Below are 19,702 nucleotides of genomic sequence, written 5' to 3' on the forward strand. Positions count from 1 at the left end.
GGTTCCAAAATGGTGGTGATGCACAAGCTTCACTCAAATGGTCTGCAGCAAATCTGTAAATACAATTAAATATCATAGAGTATATAATATAACACATTACAGTTGTTACAACAGGCAGAAAAATCATTAAGTGGTCCATCAAGACCCTCAACGATTTTCAGGTGATCTTGGGGGAGGGGTGTTTGGGAACCTGTTGATCTTGCTTCCCCTACCTCTGATTTCTACTTTATTATGAAGAAGCATTTGATCACTTTTGAAGCACAAAAGCCTTGAATTCCCATTTCCATAGTGCATCACAAAACTAAACAAAAACTGTGAGGAGTTAAATTTTTGGGCATATATTTCAAATGTATCCGTTGAAATACATTTTAAAATAAAAGGCAAATTAGTTGGTGTTTTGGTGGTTGAATTGAAAAGTACCTAACACAAGAAGGGGAAGTAGATAGTTGCAGAAACTGTTTTGATTCATTTGCAGAAGTACTTGCACAAATGTGAGACGAGACAGAAAATGTTTCCCTCTTGTCTTTCAGGAAAAGTAAGAAGCCTAAGTTCATCCTTGTGGTCACTGACCCACTTAACAGCTTTGCATCTCAGTGACAACTCCTTATCCCGTATTCCTTCAGACATTGCCAAGCTTCACAATCTGGTATATTTGGACCTGTCATCTAATAAAATCCGCAGTTTACCAGCAGAGCTCGGAAACATGGTGTCACTCAGGTAAACAAAATGCATCTGTGAGGCCAGTATGATGTCACTTCAGGTTTCTGTATTGTTTTATATTGCAGTTTATTATTATTATTATTATTAGTAGTAGTAGTAGTAGTATTAAGCAGAAAGCTATCCCACATTAGCTGCTTCTTGGCTGATTTATTTCCAATTTGTATTGCAATCTTTCTGCCTACTGGTGTTTGGGGAAGGTTGAAATATATTCATGTTCGCTTCTGAACATGCTCCAATTTCAGGAGTATATTGCCCAGCTATTCAGAAAGAGGTTAAAGTTCAATTTTAGGCTCTTAGCTTGCTTTATGGCTGCTCAGATAAGGAGTCAATTTGAACCTGGATGACTGGTTTAAAACTCCAAAGTTTTTCTAAAAATATTTGTACTTTATGGAAATAAACAGCTGTTCATATTTTTGTTGCTTATTTGAAGTGTTACATTTCCTAAATACCAAATTTGCCATCCAGAGTTGTCTCTTCATGAAATCCTGTAATCTTGTGTGTAATGTGCTCCCCTGAAAAAAATGATAAATCCACTTACTTTAATGGTTCTTTTCCCTGCTGGCTTATTGGTAATCCCCATGGCAAGGTTAAAACATTTCTAAACAAGGATAAAAGCAGCATCCACTTTGGTATTCAATGCAATACATAAAGGAGTGGTATCATAGTGGTCATAATAAGTACAGTCACATAAATTTCATAAAGCCTACTATTTTAATTTGTGTGTCATTATTGTGATACTTTCTCAAAGTTGCTCCTAACAGCTTTCTGAAACTATTCCGTTACGTGTTATCATATCATTCTTGCATGCATCTGGTATTGGAAAAAGTTGCCAGTGCAGGACAGTCCAACTTTTCATACTAAGTGGTCTGCAAGGGTACTTTGACACAGAACCCATGGGCCACACACTGCCTTGTAATATGGGAGGTGGGAAGGGGGGGGCAAAATTTGACCACCAGCCCAGCCCAGCCCTTGCGCTGCCTTCCCCAAACTGGCCAACAAAGGTGCTGGGCTTGGGGAAGGAGGTGTAAGGCTCTGACAGGGTCCTAGAGCCCTCCCATCACCTTCCGAAAGCTGGAAAAGCACAAACTAGGCTTTGGGAAGGAGGATGGAGGACTCTAGGACCCTGTCAGAGTCTTCATGCCTCCTTCCTAAAGCCCAGCATCTTTCTTACCCAGCTTTGGGAAGGCAGGTGCGAGAGGACTGCAGCAGGGAGCATCCATATTGCTGAGGGCCACCAAAAAAGGCCCCAGGGAGTGTGTTGGATTGCCTTGTGCCAGTGTATTTTTCATTTTGCTGCAAGGAGATGTCTGGCAGTCTGCTAAACGTTTCCACTGCATGAAATGCTGAATGAATGGTGAGGAGAAGAGAGGATCAAAGAAGGAAGAAAAGTCTTGTTCCACCTCACCCTCCTCTCTCCCACCTTGTGTCTCATCTCCTGTTCCTATGCCTTCTTCACATTGGGGGGGGGATAAAAATTATTGTGGGGGTGGGGAAATTTTGCTCAGTGGAGGAGCGCTTCAGGGTGTGTTTCTACAGAGGACCAAGCAGACCCTCAGTTATTAGTTCAGGGGCCAAGGTAGTTGAAAGTGCCTAGTTGATCTAGGCTCCTAATCCAGTCCCTGAGAGGATGGCACAAGGGCAAAGGTGTCCTCTAGATGCTGTTGGACTCTAGCTCCCATCAGCCCTGGTCATTATTCTTGCTGCTTAGGAGCTCAACAACATCTGAAGGGTACCACACTAGGGTATAGGATACCTGTGTGCTTCAAAAGGCCGAGGGTTGGATATATTTCTTGGAGGCATGAGGGAACATTCATCCATAGTACACTCCCTTTTGTGCTCCCTTTTGTGCTTAACTAAGCAATTTTAAAAAGAAGGTAGAACGTCTCTGCAGTTGGCAGAAGCCTCCGGTCCTACCTAATAGCCGAGTTTTCAAATGGTCGTAGGAGTGTGACTATGACTAATAAAATACGAGTTGGAGTCCTTTTATAGATGTTCTTATTGAGCAAAGCTACCCGATTTCACTTTTATCTCTTCTTCAAGAGGTGGGTTGCTGACTGCCTGGTAAACAATCTTCTCTTACCTAGCAGGTTTTCTTTTTAAAAAAACAAAAACCTCAATAGTATATCAGAAGGCTAAAACTATAAAATAGCTCAACTTTCTAACTGCTTGTGATGAAAAGAAGCTCAGGAAATTGTGATTTCAGTGAACTGAGCAATGAATTAAGGTGGGGGGGGGAGTGGTAAAGAGCCCCAGTAGCTTTCTTATAGTTAGCCTATTTCTTATAGTAACTACCTTACATTATTTTGTTTAGTAATTTTGACTGTAGAAGTACTTTCTCCATGGTTTTACTTCATTAATGGTTTAACAAGTTTACGTTTAGAAGATGTGTTAGTCAGTTTGCTTTAATTTATCATTGTCTTTAACTACTGCAAGATCAATAATCTTTGCTGTTCAGTTTTCCATTGCTTTTGAAATGTGCTACGTTAGCGCAGTTTCTCTTTTGTAGTGAGACAATTTTCATTTAAAACAATTAACTGTATATATCTTACTACTTTTGTCTTCATGTGACTTAGGGAACTCCATTTAAATAACAACCTGTTACGAGTCCTACCATTTGAGCTGGGAAAACTCTTTCAGTTACAGACATTGGGTTTGAAAGGTATGAATTTTAACTATTTCCCCCTTGCCCATTGCTTGCAATTTTCAGTTGATCTCATTCCTCAACCAGCTGATATTTTAAGAAATAAAATTGCTACCTAAACTGGAAATGGCATACTAAGATTCAGGCACTTTGAAATCATGATTTTTACAAATTTCTCTAAACTGCATTTGTTTTGAAGATCATTTCCCACCTTTATAAGAAGTTGAGCTAATTTTACTGTTTCTTCTTGCCTGTACAACCTTAGAGTCCATATTATATAGTGTATGTATGTATCTGCTTCTTTCTTCTCTCCCCCCTCCTCCCCCACCACTCCAGTTTGGTGATATTTCTATAGAGTGAGAGTCTGAGATTTTCAGCAAAAAACAGTTTCCTGAACTAGACACTTGAAATAAAAAACTCTCAATGTTCTTGAGGTCTCATTTTCTCACCCTCTTCCCCAAACACTTCTACAGGAAACCCACTTACACAGGATATACTGAATCTCTATCAAGAACCAGATGGAACAAGAAGGCTACTGAATTATTTGCTTGATAACCTGGCAGGTACTGCAAAAAGAAGTAAGTAGTGACTTCCTAGAACACCTATTTGTGGCATGTAAAATAAATATCATTACATCCTTATTATTATTTTGTCTTCTGCAAATAGTTTCAACAGAACAGCCACCTCCCAGATCTTGGATTATGTTGCAAGAACCAGATCGAACAAGACCAACAGGTAGAACTGAATAAATCTGCTTTCTTTCCAATCAGTGAAATTTTGTATTACCTTGCCTGTGCATCTTCGTTCCATTTTGCTTTATTTTTTATAGCAAGTAGTATAGACATTTTTAAAAGGGAAGTCATATATATTTAGAAATTGAAACATCTTGTGTTTCTCATTCTTTTGAAAATTTTCTATATACTACATTATTAACATGGCAGAAATACACTTTTTTTAAAAAGGCATTTTCCCATATGTATATCCACTGTACTGTTTGGAAATCTGTAAAGCTTTCTGAATAAAAACACCATCACCAAAACCGAATGCTGTCCAAACGATGGCACAGCCATTGGTGGCATCTATAGAAGTAAATTATTAAAGAACGTGAGTGGATGTTAAAATCAGAATTAAGTATGGCCTCAAACTGTGTAGATCCATTTCGTCATAATGGCAACCCAATCCTATGTATCATGTTTACTCACCAGTTAAGTGCTGAGTTTAGTGGGGCTTATGTCCTGTGCATAGTATTGTAGCTTAGTTACGAAACAAAGCTTCAATTGATTTAGACCTGAAATTCAATAAGAGCTCCTAAGTAGTTTAAGGGTTACCCTCATCTTGGAAAAAGTTATTTATATAAGCTGGCTTTATGCTGGCTACGGTAACAGCTATTGACCTTGTAGGGGAGGTTTTGTGCTTATTCCAACACAGATTGAACCAGTACATTATATTGTATTGTCTGGCTATTTGGTGAATGGTGGAACTACCAACCTAGTTTCTGGAGAGAGAAAATCTAAATAATACTGCATTATTATAGGTCAGCTGCTCAAATTTATCTTGGAGTTAAAGTAAGCAAAGCCTAAAGCTGATCAACTTATTTAAAGGGAAAGTGAAAAATGTATGTTTAAATCAGACAATTTCTCTGTCTAAGTAAAACTCTCTTATACTGCAGCCCTGTTTTCTGTCATGTGTTACAATGTCCTCTGTGATAAATATGCTACTCGGCAGCTATATGGCTACTGCCCATCATGGGCATTGAACTGGGAATACAGAAAAAAGGCTATTATGCAGGAAATCTTAAGCTGTAATGCAGACATCATTAGTCTTCAGGTGAGAAATGACTTTGTTCTTTTTTGTTTATGTATGCATCCATTTTTAAATGTTTTTAACTTAAGCAATTTTCTTTCTACATATAAGATGTGAATCATTACAAGAACCATACAATATGCTCTTAAGCATGCTCTGAGAACTATTTGGATGAAATTCCAATAATACAGTAAAATGAATAGGGGACTAGTAAAGGATGCCTATGAAGCTTAAATATTTGTTGTTGCCTTTACTCCCCAGCCCAGTGAGAGTCTCTTCCTGATTTATCATCCCTGTGTCGAGATTCATTTGCCCTCCCATCTGTTAGGAGGCTGGGTTATGTGGCTGCAGATGATGTGCCAAACTAGCAGATGCAGTGAAAAGGGTTGCAGAGCTTTTCTGCCAGGGATTACATGGGCCTTGAAGCAGAAAACAGGAATTAGGGTCAACCCTGCTGGCCAATAGACATTTCACCAAGCCAGGGAAATTCTGTTCTGTTTATTAAAGATCATAGCCTGTACTGTCTTTAAGAGCTTGAGGTGGGCAGCAGTCGATCAAAAATATATATAAAATATGTAAATTGCTGTTAAAATGGGTCACAACTCTGTCCAGGTATTTCCCCCTTTCCTCCCTTCTGTGTGTTCCCCTCCTTCCATTGTCTTTTCCTCCCTTCCATTGTTGCTTAAAATAAGCAGTTTATTGCATTCTGGCCTGGTTGTTTTTCCTAGTGTTGCGGACATACTTCTTTCTCTGAACTAGTCTAGTGTGTATCTTCTGTTTGCATTATTCTGATGACCTTTTCTGAAGGACTCTGCTACACACCATTTTTATTGTGTGTAGCAGAGTGTAACAGAGAATTTTGTGCATAGCAGAGAATTTTGGTGTTTAATATATTTGTAGTGTTCTCTCCAAGCTGTTGGTTGCTGCATCCAAGTTTGTGGAGGGCTTTCTACTAATTGCAGGTTCTCCAGCTGTTGAAGATAGTTGCATGTGGAAGCCTTATATTTTTGCTCACTGAGTTCTTAAAGCTGCCCATTTTGGTCACAGAAAAACTCAGTATTGCTACTAGTATTAAGTAACTGCAAGATAGTTTTTGCAGTTGTTAATGTACTCTGAATTCTTTAATACAATGGCTGGGGTTCACTTAATGTATGACTCAAGATGATGATTTTGTGGAAAGGAGTTCAATGACCATGGCATCTGATTTTCTGTGAGCTCCAGATTTAATAGCTTGGCAGGGATAAAGTTTAATTGGGATTTTTCAAACAAATATTTTTGTGACTTTGTACTATTACTATTCTCAACAGTCTTCTGCATTGGGTCCTTTTTATACCCTATAAACGCCCCACTGTTCTACTTTTATATTTAATTTAATTGCTTACTCCATTGTGTCCTCTGATATGTGGTGCCCTTTGAATTTTAGACTGTTACCATCAGTCACTATTTAGATGGAGGGGAGGGGAAACTGCCAGATCAGCTGACAGTGTTTCTATGACTATTCTTACTATTTCATTCATCCTGAGCTACATGCTTGGCAAGCATGCTAAAATGGCACATTTTATTCTGGACTAGCATTGTGGCTTAATCCATTTCACAGTAATGTAAAATGACTGATGTCTGATGACTGACTGCTTCTTATATTGACTTGGAGCATCCGCTGAGTGGAGTTTGAATTGTGACACTTCTGCCGGCAGAAGGGGGTAGTTGAGTTTCACAGACTCCTCCTTCCCACTGCAGCTCCTTGTGTCCCCAATCTCCAGATGGAGGTATCCCATTCTTCCTTAGAAAGCTCAGAGCAGCTTACATGACCCACCAGTGATCTGTTTCCTAGGTGTTTTGACAGTATGTCAACTAGCTTGAACAATCTTCTAGCATCAGGTCATCCCAGACTGTTAGCTATGCTATAGGTTGAACCTGGCTCACAATGCTGTTTTTAGTAATCTGCAACTGTTTTTCGAAATCAGGTGCATGTTTTTATCTTTGAAAAGCACCGCTTCTCCCTTGGGTGCAACAGTATTGTTAGAAGCTCTTAGAGGCTCAGGAAACAGGAAGGTGTGTGTATTTGTGGTGTATGTATGGTGCATGTGTAGCACTGGTTACACCCATTGATGGCATGTGAGCCTCAAAGCCCTCTGGTCAAAAATGTTAGCTATTCCTGTGTTAGGCTTTCTATCCTGAAGGGAGGTACACTGATGATGGATTCCTGCTGCTGCTTTGTTCCTATTGTATTGTATATGGTTGGCAGACAAGTCAGAGTCCCACATAAGCTGTTCTACAGAAAGGCATATGTATACATACATATCAGTAAAATAAAATGTAACACTAGTTCTTCAGAGGCCTGCTTTAAAGGGGTATCCAAAAGAGACTTGATCTTTGTTGGAGACTTGAATTCATTTTCTTTTTAAAAGTTGCATTGTGATGCATTTGATAGCTCACCTAATTCTTGCGCTGTCTTACATTTTAGGAGGTTGAAACTGAGCAGTACTACAGTTTTTTCCTAGCAGAATTGAAAGAGCGTGGATACAACGGATTCTTCAGTCCGAAATCCAGAGCTAGGACAATGTCAGAACACGAGAGGAAACATGTTGATGGTTGTGCAATATTTTTCAAGACAGAAAAGTAAGATAAAAAATTTATCTTGTTCTCTGGCTACAGTGAATGAGGTTGCACAGCAACATCAGTTTTTAATCCTCTATGAAACCAGAGGCAGTCCTATAGCTTTGTTTCAATGTCTTTCATGTCATTATACTATAAATTCTTGTTCCAAAAAGATTATTTCAGTAATTTGGGGAGCCTATCAATACTTTGGCTGTTTAGGACTAGGTAACTTGAGTAGTAAAATTGTTCACTCATTAAATATGAATAAAGTAGTGGCCTTCTATGAATTCTCATAATAGTTCACAGCTTTTGGTGGAATGGTGAATAGTGATGGTTATTTTTATTTAAGAAAATGTCTGCATGTCTGCTTGTATGTGTTCAAGCATTTATGATGGCCACAGTTGTGGTAAGTTTTCACAGCCATTATATTCACATTGAGAAGTCTATTTAACTAATTTCTGACAGCTGTGCAAATAGAATATATGTGAATCATATTGTGATAAAATGAAAAATACGGTGTTCTGTGCAGATCTTGCTTTAAATTGATTTTATTGCTTTCAGGTTCACCTTGGTTCAGAAGCATACTGTTGAATTTAATCAGCTGGCTATGGCAAACTCAGAAGGATCAGAAGCAATGCTGAACAGAGTAATGACAAAAGACAACATTGGAGTTGCTGTGTTGCTAGAGCTACGAAAGGAGTTAATAGAAATGTCATGTAAGTACAGTAAATGCAAATCCAGTTTTCGACTGGACTCTGCAGCTATCTTCCTCATGTACACACAAACCCTTTTCTGCTTTAGAAAAGAGTTGAGAACAGGTTTATCGACCAGTTCTGGATAGGAGAAGTCTCTACTTCTAACTTTCAGAACTTAGTGTGAAATGAAAAACCTTCCAAGGAGATGAAGACAGTTGCTTAACCACAAAATTTGTTTTTGCCCACCACCACCAACTTAATTTTTTGCATACTGTTTAAGGTGTATGGAGTAGTCATGCTGCCCCAAACTGGAGAATGGTTTTTCATGCATCTACCTGTCAATACAACTTTTAAAATTTACTGTAAAAAAACAAAAACTTTTTTAAAAAATGTTTTAGTTTAAAAGGGAAGTGAAATGGGATCAAAGTGGAATGGGAAGATGGGAAGATTCTTGAGGCTAGAAAAAGATTTCTATGTCATCACTATTTTCTCAACTCTGTGTCTGTGCTTCCCTATTGGCCATGATTTGTTCCTTTGACTGCCCTAGTATTTGCACACATCTGCGGTAAAGATGCTGCTTAGCTTAGTATGGATGACAAACTGTATTTGCAGGTGATTAATGTAGCCTGTATTTTCAGTTAAGTAGATACTAATACCCTTTGTCACTGCAAACAGTATCTGTCTAGATTGCAGAATTCTTTTGCATGGTATTTGTCTTTATTGCTGTATGGGGAAAGGGCAATGACTGACAAATACTGCAGTTAAAATGCATATTATGTTTGCTAGAAAATTGTATATATAGTAGCTTACAACTTATTTGCAGTCCATCACAGTGGCTGTTCGTTATCATGTCGATAATGCAATAAAGCCAGCAGAGGGAGCACAGAGCCCTTTTTTGTTTTAAACTCATAAAATGGCTGGTTGAGATAAGGAATCCTGTATTTGTAAAGTCCCACTTAATTACTGCCGATTAGTTTTATATATCTCTTTAGCAGTATTTTTAAAGCCCTTTTCACCAATGCAATCTATGCAGTATCACTGCTGTTTTCTGAAGGGTTTTTTATTTTCCATTTTAGCAGGCAAGCCACACCCAGGAATGGATAAACAGCTGGTCCTTGTAGCAAATGCACACATGCACTGGGACCCAGAGTATTCTGATGTAAAGCTGGTTCAGACCATGATGTTCCTTTCTGAGGTAAAGAACATAATTGACAAAGCCTCTCGGAGTCTCAAGCCTGGTATTTCGGGGGAACACGCAACAATTCCACTTGTATTGTGTGCAGATCTGAATTCTCTGCCAGATTCAGGTAAGTGCAATCATATTCCACTTGCTGAAGTGTTGTAACACTGCATTTTACTGAAACTGCTGGAAGTTGAATAAAACTTGATAGTGAAAGGGGCTCCCAGAGCCCTTTCGAAGGCTGTGCAGAAATGAACTTGAGGGGCGGCTCTCAGAGCTCACCAGCTGATAAGACACTGAAAGCCCTCTTGGCTGCACTAGTGAGTTCCTCATGAAGGGCTCCCCAGCTCAGACTCCCTGGTAAAGTTCCCTGTGTGTGCTGAGAGAGAGAGTCTGCTTGCCGAGAAACAGTTGCATGCCCACTTCAAGCTCTCAATTGTTCCATTGCAGCCATGTCTTTATTTGTCCACGTATAATGGCAGGTGAGCATGATTTTGGGGAAACAGCTTCACAGGACAAATTAGGACCCCTGTGAGTTGGAAGTTTACCACCACTAAATCAGAGACATCTAGTCTAACACTTCACCCTTAATCAAATTTTATGGTCCCTAAATTCCAGCCGAGAGAGAGATTGTGTGTGTAATGGGGTGGGGGTGGGGGTGGATTGTACATTCTGCTTGGGCTATTGAGATGGATCATCCATCATGAATGTAATACTATTTAAGAGGGACCGCTTGTTCGGTGTGTTTTTTATAAAAAAATATTTCCTTCGCCATAGGTGTGGTTGAATATTTGAGTACCGGTGGAGTGGAAACAAACCATAAAGATTTTAAGGAACTGAGATACAATGAAAGTCTCACTAACTTCAATTGTAATGGGAAAAATGGAACCACCAATGGAAGGATTACTCATGGTTTCAAGTTGAAGAGTGCCTATGAGAATGGACTAATGCCTTATACGAATTACACATTTGATTTCAAGGTGAGAGTTGAAATAAATTCCCATTGCACTATTACTGTTTTATTGCTTATTCAGCATAGGTGTGCAAGAAGTTAGATGAACTATTAAAACAAAATTGGAAGGGTTAGTGACAAATTAATTGTCAGGTTTTGGAAGCACATTTGAAGAGAATAAAGCAGGCTGATAATTGAAAAGGATGCTCTCCCAATCACAGGAAACAGCTCAACAGCAGTAGCCATTGCTTGTGCTTAAGAGGCCCATGGCCATGGGAAGGTCGTGACCAAAAAGTTGCCTAACTTTACACAATAATTCCTAGGGGTAATATTGCCTCTTCAGAGATATTAACAAGAAATATATGTGAATCTCAGTAGCATAGCATGTGAACACCTTATGATGACTAACTGTTTAAGAATTATCTCAAAAGTTTCTCTCCTATCATTCAATGATTTTATAGCAGTTGACAAAACAAATAAAACATTTTTTAAAATCATTTATTTACATACAGCTTTCTAAGGCAAGTTGTCATAAAGTATGTTACAATAAGCGCGTTAGCATCTAAATAAAACAAAGAAACAAGAACGTGAAATCAAGGGGAAGGCAAAGCATAAATGACCACGAAAAGAGCTCATGTTGCAACAAGACTATCTTAAGCTGCCCCCAGAACACTAGAAGGGGTAATACTAAACCTACAGCATGAAAAGGAGCATTTCACAGTTCTGGGGCAGCAGTAGAGATGGACTTGCTTTGAGCATGATGGAATCTGAAGCAGGACATTGCATTTCTTCAAACTCTGTGAATTATTATTATTATCATTATTATTATTATTTAGAACATAAATCTTATTACAGTGGTACCTCGGGTTGCAGTTCGTAACCCGAAAAGTTCATAACCCGAAACCGCCGTTTGCGCATGCGCAAAGCAAGCACGCCGCAAATACTTCTTATTATTTTATTTAGAACATAAATCAATTACACTGACAACAAAAACGGAACAAACCACTACCATTGACCCCCAAAGCAAAACAAACAAGACAGTAAAACAGAACCAAACAAGAAAACAAAAAAATAAAAGAAAAAATTGTCACCCATAATCTATATATATAAAAATGTAAAAATCTTGAAATTGACGGCCGCTATGTTCTCCGTAACCGCTTGACCGATCGTCCTGAAATTTTGACACAGCGATCCAGGCCACTCCCCGAGGGTTGTAGGGGACATGAAAAACCTCAAATCACACACCTTGGCAGGATTTGACCCGCTTTTCCACCAAGTCAAACAGCGCCCTCAAGTGGAATTCCTCCCACAGTACACCCCCTCCCTTCCTGTGAAATCTAAGCCACACCCACAAATCAAATGACATCATCAACCAAGCAACTGAAAGTCGCCCATTATCAAACCCCTAGGCCCTGCCAGGCTGCTAGGCCTCCACTAGGCCTGGGGGGGTAAGATAACCCACAAACCCCGCCTCCGCCACGAGATCCTGTAAAACAGGAGGCCTTGGCTCCATTTTACAGACTAGGCCTCAGCTCTACAGCCCTTTAAATACTATCCCGAATGGAGCCCTGGGTGGGAGGTGGGGGGAGGAGAAGCCCAAATAGGACATGGGCTGACGTAGGTTGGGGGGAGCAACTGTCCAACAGCCACCGAAACAGCCATTCCACCCCAAGCCCAAAGCCTCTCCCGGCGGCTGCATTAATAAACGCCTGGCAGCATTAGGCAGTCATTCATCATGTCTCCTAACACACACTTGGGGGCACAACGAGGGGTTTTCGCTTTATAATTTAGTGGTCGTTGTGTAATGCTTAGAAATCCTGCTATGGCTTATTTTATGGGTATGTCTTATTTTAGGAGAAACAACTGATTGTAAGCCTCTGTGTCTTTTTTTTTATAAAAAAAAACAACCATGCACTTTCTCTCCCCAGTTTAAGTCCTCAGATATTTGCAGTGGCCACCCCCACCCCACCCCATTTACAATATCTCCCCTCGGCTTTGCAGACTAGGCCGCTTTCCAGACCAGGCCAAGTGGAGGTGGGGGGCAATAGAGGGCAGGGATACGTAATGGGTCAGAACGGGGGGAGGGAGACACAGGGATGAAACCTGCCCTCTCCACAGAGTCTCGCCTCGACTCAGGGGGACTCTGAGGCTCAGGGGGATCTGAAGGGGGGCTATTACCCTCCATTTCACAGACTAACGCACAGCAACGCGTGCAGGGCCAGCTAGTATATACTATATTTTCATTCCAAATTCTTCTGTCTCGACTTCCTTCATCCTGTACACGGTTTTCTATTTTCTCCTTCTAAACTGTCTCTTTTTTGAATTATTTTTACTATTTTTCCAAGTTAATTGAAACAAGACCAGGTATTTATTTGGGGGCACTGCTTTTTAAAATATTCTCTACACTTTCCCCAATCTTTCTGGAACTTTTGTTTGGGCTGTTATTTATTATTTATACCCCGCCCATCTGGCTAGGTTTCCCTAGCCACTCTGGATGGCTCCCAATCGAATTTTAAAAACACAATACAGCATTAAACATTAAAAACTTCCCTAAAGAGGGCTGCCTTCAGATGTCTTTTAAAAGTAGGGTAGAATCATATGAGAACAAGTGGTCCTCAGTGTGTCTGGGATCCATACCATTTAGGCACCTGAATTTGCCTTGGGACCGTGACCGTAGTCAGGGTAGGTGCTTCAGCACTAGAGTAATGTGGTTACTGAAGTCCATACCTGATATCAGTTGAAATTGCTTCCAGTTGTGTGTCTTCCATTTTTGAAAATATTCACTCCATTTTCTCTCTTTTCAAAAGGGTATTATTGACTACATCTTCTACTCAAAACCTCAGCTGAATATTCTTGGCATCCTGGGACCTTTGGATCACCATTGGCTAATAGAGAACAATATAAGTGGCTGTCCACACCCGCTCATTCCTTCTGACCACTTCTCACTTTTTGCACAACTGGAGCTGGTGCTGCCTTTCCTGCCGCCGGTAAATGGAATCCATCTGCCTAGCAGGAGGTAGTCAAGTACATTTTAGAGGGCAACCTCAGTCTAATTTGTAAAATTGTAAAATCTGAATATAGAGGAGTGAGGTATGGCCAACAGGGATCTTTCTTAATGATCTTAATTTTAAATCTAATTATTTCATAAAGAAATAGTAAAAGCCAGGTGCTATCAGACACACAATTCTGAGCCCAACATGCTTTATTTACTGTTAGACAGGGACTGGTGCGTTGGCACCTCTCTTAGATTTGTTACAAGTAATCTGTTCTATCCAATGTAATATTTCATGCCTTGAAAATGGGGAATTACTATAATAAATTCTCTTTGCACAGATATCTGTAGCACTACTTTTTTGAGGCCAGTAGTAAAACATCAAAAGACCATTCTTCCATACTTCACTCCCTTCTTTTTCAGACTTGTTTGTTTGTAAAATATAGAATTTGAATTTAGCCTTTATTGATTGTATATGAACAACAGAAAACCTGATTTATGAGATTTTGTACTTTAAAAAAAACCAGATTTGGAAAATGATTGTATTGTAAACTAAGGCTAAATTTTTATCTGTTTCATGTGTTATAAAGGCCAGCTTGTAAAAGAAGTTGCAGCAGGCTTTCTCTGCTAATGATTTGCACTGTTAGGGTTTTTAGCCCTTATGTACTACTTCATTTTTTAAAATTGAGAACACTGCTTTTAAATCTAAATTTGGTTAAATGACAGCAAATTTCTTCAAGCTAGTTAACATACATACATACATTCATTTCTTTCTTTCTTTTAACTTAAAGCAACAGCGCAAACGTTCTTGGAACAGATAAGCTAAGCAGTGACTGATTAGGCTTTGTGGATTGATAGCCCTTATCGATATCTACATTCTAACATTTTTCTGCCAGAAGTGGAATGGCAGAATATTGTGTGAAAGCTTTTTAGTTTCTGTGTTAAGTCACTCATTTCCTATCTCCACTGTGCCTGCTTCATTTTGTTCTCAATTAGCACTGCCTGTGCATGCAGAGAGAACCTGTGCATCCTCTTTTATTTTTTTTTAAAATAATGTTAACATTTTGTGAAAATTTTATGAAGATACTTTTGTATAAGCTGTGGCATCTATTTTTTTTCCTTTGCAAAGCGTTGAATATCACTTTTTGAACACGTTCAGATGGTGGGTACACAAATCCTAAGCTTCTGATCCCCATGCACTGCTTCTTTCAGTGTCCTTGCACAATGCTGTTTGTTTGGTTTGTTCTCCCCTCTCCACGTAATACTATCATGTGAAGTCCCTTTCAGTTTAAGCATATTCCTCCCCAGTCATTCCTCGGTCGTCATTCCTTGAAGCTAAAAGTATACAGTCTTCTGTTCTATGAAGCAGTGTAACTAGAGATGCATTTTCAGTACAGGTTCCCTAGACAACATTTCAGATCGAGCATTAAAGTGACCAAGTCCTATTCTACAAAGTGTCAACAAAACCAAGGTTGTAGTATGCCCTCATAGTGCCATTAGTGTTTGAAAGCCAAGTATATATACGGTATATATAAATAGATATATATATATAAAATCTGTCCATAAAAGGGAAATTCTATCTAATCCTTAGCAAACATACCTTCATTAATAAGTCTGTTTCTTATTTAGAGAGAGAACTTGGTCAAACTGCTTTTGTTTCAACTGCAGGCAGAGAAACAAAAGCTCTTTCTTGAATTGAGAAATTCTGAATATAATGAATAAAAAAGGGCAATAATGATTGAAAATTTTATAAAGAAGAAACTATAGGCACTTAGAAGTGCGCCACCATTTTGTTTTAAAGAATACAATAAAATTGCAACAAGTTCATGTTTAGCAAACAAGCATTTGAAAAAAATTTAGTAGGAAAAGTCCAGATCTTGAATCCTTGTCTAGGACCTGATTTTTCTTTTGTTACATGTTTTTTTAGTTGTGCAAACACCAAACATGTCCAGTTTATAATCAGTACATCGGAATGCTGGTAATAATTGATGTAGTAGATTCAATTAGTAATGTTGCTTTTTCTGTTCTTGTTTTTTGGGTTTGGGGGTTATTTTGTACAAGTGTGAATAAAAGGCGTTTTACTCATGTTTCCTTAACAATGTGTTGGTAATGTGCATCATGACAATTTTCAGTGGCAATGGAGCCAATTTAGCTTTTCATACTCAGCAACCTATTTTGTTTCCTGATTATCTGGATTATTTAATTGTATGTCCAGAAAGCTTTATGGAAGGGAAGCACTTATTCATTTTATATTCCTTAGAAGGGATTAATTTTTCCTTTTAAGCTGGAGCTTGAGTGCACTTGGTAAATCCTAAAGGTTTAAGCTTTACACATGCATTTTCACATTTCTTTGTTCAATCTTAAATATATATCTATATGAATTTATGGCAGCACATTAAAAGGTTACAGCCCGTTCATGTACTCAAGGACTCTGTTCTTGCCTGGACATGTTGCAATCTATGGGCACTTGAAATTCCTTTTCCATGTTTGGCATAATAAGATTATTGAAGTATGAGAGCTCAGAAAAATAAGAAACCTGATCCCCCTTGACTTCAGTGAGCCTTTGGTCAGATCCCACAGTACCAAAGTGACGCTCACACTGAAGAAATACTCTGCAGAATAAGAAGTTGCACCTAATGTGTCTGGCAGTCAATATCAGAATAGTCATACTTTTAATACAGTTTTCTGCATCAAACAAATTCATACATTTCATAAATGAATGCAATAAACTATATGTGTTCACAAAATGCTAATTTCCAATAATCCTAACACTTAATTTAAGGTGGCTTTGGATGTTGCCATAACAAATGTTCAGTGTTTCTTAATGTAATCACATTATTATTATTATTATTTAAGGACGTAGAGCATTGGAGGGCCTGAGGATCCCTTGCCCCATTCCCCAGTTTAATCAAACTAGATGTCTGACTAGGGATGGTCACATATTGAAAAACCTAATACCTACAACCTGCCCATTTCTGGATAAAAGTGATCTTAAGGCGATAAAATCAATTATGGTGGAATTTAAGCAGGAAATATAAAATATATGGGATTTTCTATTTTAAAGACAGTGACAGAAAAAGCTCTAGGAAATGTGTGTAATTATTCTGTCCCTTTTTTATTTGTGGGCTCAAGCCTCAATTGTAAAGTTAACCATTCAGGATGCAAACTTGCATCTGAAAACTCTGATAAAGTTATTTGAATTCTGCTGTGACTTAAATGTCTAAAAGTAGTTTCAGATGTCAAGTTCCCACTTTATCTATGGGGCAAAGAACTCAAAGCCAAAATAATTGCACTAACATTTTCAGCAGAATTAATCGCACTGCAAGATTTTTCAAGTCAAATTTACTACTGCTTATGTAGTGACTCTGTTTTTCCCCATCCAGCCTGACTCAGTGTTTTAGTATATGTTAACTCCTGCTATACTTTTTGGTTGTCTAAGCTTTTTTAAAATGTAGGTATCTTGGTATGCTTAAGTAGTATCTAAAAATTAGAATCCCTAGTCTTTATTCACAGTACTTCTGTATAACGTGTAATGCACTGGACTAACTCTTGTTTACCATATGTGTAACAAAACAAAAACAAAAACCAGCACATCATCTGCACTAAGCTCAAAGAATGTTGCATTTGTCTATAGGCAGCTCTTCAATAAGATAAATGGGAAATTGAAAATGGTCTGATGGTAAACAAGGGCTTTTACTGTTCTCTTCAGTGGAACTTTCTTCTTGGTCAAATTTTAACTAGCTAGTATTATATTTATATACAGGGTTGTCTTTTTTTCCTTTACCAATGTATTTTCCTACTCATAGCTGACCAATAAATTCAATATCTGTTTCAAATTTCTTTTGAAGTCTAATAATTTACCTTTTTCACCTCCGCCTGTAAAACAGACAGGACCGCTGGGATTGCTGTTACATTAAGCGTTTAATTCTCGGTCCTAACTACAAAAAGAATAAGGCTTCAGATGGAAAGCAGCACATGTCCAGTCCTGAAGCAGAGATATCTGTGCAGGCCTGTCCAGTTTCTTGGCCTCTAGGCTTTCCTTTTCTGTCTCGAAGAGAATTGAAAGCTTTCTCAGGATCCCGGGTAAAGCCGATGGGCAGGACGTGCAGGTTCCACTATCAGAACACAATGTGTTCCCAGGGAATTGTTCATTAGGCGAGCTTTCACATAAGCTGATGGTTTTCCATAATTTCCCATGAGAACATTTCTAATCTGTGATTTGTCTGATCTTGCTCCTTCTCTTCATGGTTTCCACCCAAAATGACTGCCACCGGCCAGCAAAACACAAGCAAGGAAGCGGGTAAACTCCCATCTGTTCAGATATCGGAGTCAGCCATTCGTGTAGTGAGGTTTGGGTATAAAATTAACATTTTGGATAACACTCGTCCTGATAGTAGGACCTACAGGTATGCCACTAACAGTCAGGTGTACTATTTAATGAATGTGTTACAATAAGGAAAGGCAGCTACTGGAAAGTAACTGGCATGCATACCTCGGTGAAACCTATTCTAGCATTCCAATAATTGTCAGAATGCAGTCTCGACCACTTTATCCTTTTACAAAACTAGGTTTCACAATCCAGAACCAAATACCAGCGCTGCTGACGTAATCTAATGCAGAGGTGGAAAACCTTTTTTTCAACCCGAAGGCCACATTCCCTCATATGCAACCTTCTAAGGGCTGCACCATTGGGGTGGGCGGGGCCAGAAGCAAAAGTGGGTGGAGCAACAAGTGCATGCATGCATTTCCAGAAACTAGTGTGTAGAAAAGGAACCCCCAGTTTTTTATGGGTGCAATAGTACCTGTTGTGAAAGAGCAGGGCAAGTGTTGAAACATTTGGGAGGAAGACCTGACATTTCCTCAGTACCAAATAAAGCAAATCAAGTACCGAGTATGTTTAGGATCTGGATATTTTGTGTTTGTGTTTCCTGCAGACAGGTTCTTCAGTTTCAAATGAAGCCATAACTTCATATTTTACTTAAGACTTTTCCTGCCCACATCCATCTCTCAGTGGCTTGGGATCCCTATTGCTTTAGCAGCTGAGTCTTTTCTTTTGCGGAACTTTCTTTAAAGGACTAGGTTGTTTAAATCTGTGAAAATGGTTGTTCTTTTTTCAATCACTACTTCAGTGTATAAGTGACATGGACTTTTTCAAAATATTTTTTGTATACCTGCTTTAGACATTTAACAGAAAAAAAACGCCCAAAAGAAGTTAATTTAAAAGAAACATCTCTCTTTTTTAAAAAATATTTTTTTATTGATTTTCACAAAACTCTTTACATCAGCATATAAATTTCATCTTTATACAGTATCTAGCTCCGTCGAGCTCAGACTTCCCTCCCCCCTTAGGTAGGTACCGTAGTATAATTCACTTTACTCGTGCATTTTAGAATTTCATCACTTCCCAGAAATAAATGTTAACTCTCTAACAAAGATTGTATCTATAATACATCAACCTTGTAGGATCTAGTTTATACCCGCCAGAGTCTTTAAAGTCTTATAATTCTCTTTAGCATAGTCCAAAAATTTACTCCATTCTTCTTTGAATTTCGTGTCCTCCTGGTCCTGGATTCTGCAAGTCAGGTTCGCCAACTCTAGGTATTCCAACATCTTTACTCGCCATTCTGCAATTGTGGGTAATTCCATCGTTTTCCATCTCTGGGCTAATAGTACTCTCGCTGCCACTGTGGCGTACATGAACAGTCTTTGGTCTACTTTCCGAATTTCATTTCCCATCAGCCCTAACAAGAAGGCCTCAGGATTTTTGGGAACGTATATTTAAATAATTTTTAAAATTCATTATAGACTTGTTCCCCAAAACTTTTAACTTTGTCACATGTTCACTACATGTGGTAGAAATGGCCTTCTGCTGCCTTGCATTTCCAGAAAACTTTCTCCTCCTTTCTATACATTCTAGCCAGTTTTACTGGCGTCATATACCAATGGTATACCATTTTCATTACATTCTCTTTTAGGGTTGTGCATGCTGTAAATTTAAGGTTTTCCTTCCATAATTTTGTCCAATCGTCAAACTCAATATTGTGCCCTAGATCTATTGCCCATTTTATCATACATTACTTTACTAAAAGAAACATCTGTGTGCCAATGTGAACCTTCTGAA

The 19,702-nt window shown here is 38.7% G+C and overlaps 1 protein-coding gene across 9 annotated transcripts in view; it reads left to right on the forward strand.

Annotated features, from left to right (window-relative positions):
• CNOT6 (CCR4-NOT transcription complex subunit 6) overlaps positions 1 to 17,421 on the forward strand; it is a 36,553-nt gene extending 19,132 nt beyond the window's left edge. For 6 of the 9 annotated variants that reach the window (XM_088661983.1, XM_088661980.1, XM_035105608.3 and 3 more), the window contains 10 exons: positions 531 to 717; positions 3,294 to 3,379; positions 3,835 to 3,939; positions 4,028 to 4,096; positions 5,031 to 5,188; positions 7,629 to 7,783; positions 8,324 to 8,478; positions 9,534 to 9,764; positions 10,415 to 10,617; positions 13,397 to 17,421. In XM_088661983.1, the coding sequence (XP_088518109.1) occupies positions 531 to 717; positions 3,294 to 3,379; positions 3,835 to 3,939; positions 4,028 to 4,096; positions 5,031 to 5,188; positions 7,629 to 7,783; positions 8,324 to 8,478; positions 9,534 to 9,764; positions 10,415 to 10,617; positions 13,397 to 13,609 (1,562 nt within the window). In that variant the 3' untranslated portion in view covers positions 13,610 to 17,421. The remainder of the gene's footprint in view (positions 1 to 530; positions 718 to 3,293; positions 3,380 to 3,834; positions 3,940 to 4,027; positions 4,097 to 5,030; positions 5,189 to 7,628; positions 7,784 to 8,323; positions 8,479 to 9,533; positions 9,765 to 10,414; positions 10,618 to 13,396) is intronic. The other 3 variants (XM_088661984.1, XM_035105610.3, XM_088661979.1) reach the window with 1 other exon arrangement.
• The last annotated feature ends 2,281 nt before the right edge of the window (positions 17,422 to 19,702 follow it).

Source organism: Zootoca vivipara, chromosome 2, assembly GCF_965207765.1.
Source record: "Zootoca vivipara chromosome 2, rZooViv2.hap1.1, whole genome shotgun sequence".
Lineage (NCBI taxonomy): Eukaryota > Metazoa > Chordata > Lepidosauria > Squamata > Lacertidae > Zootoca > Zootoca vivipara.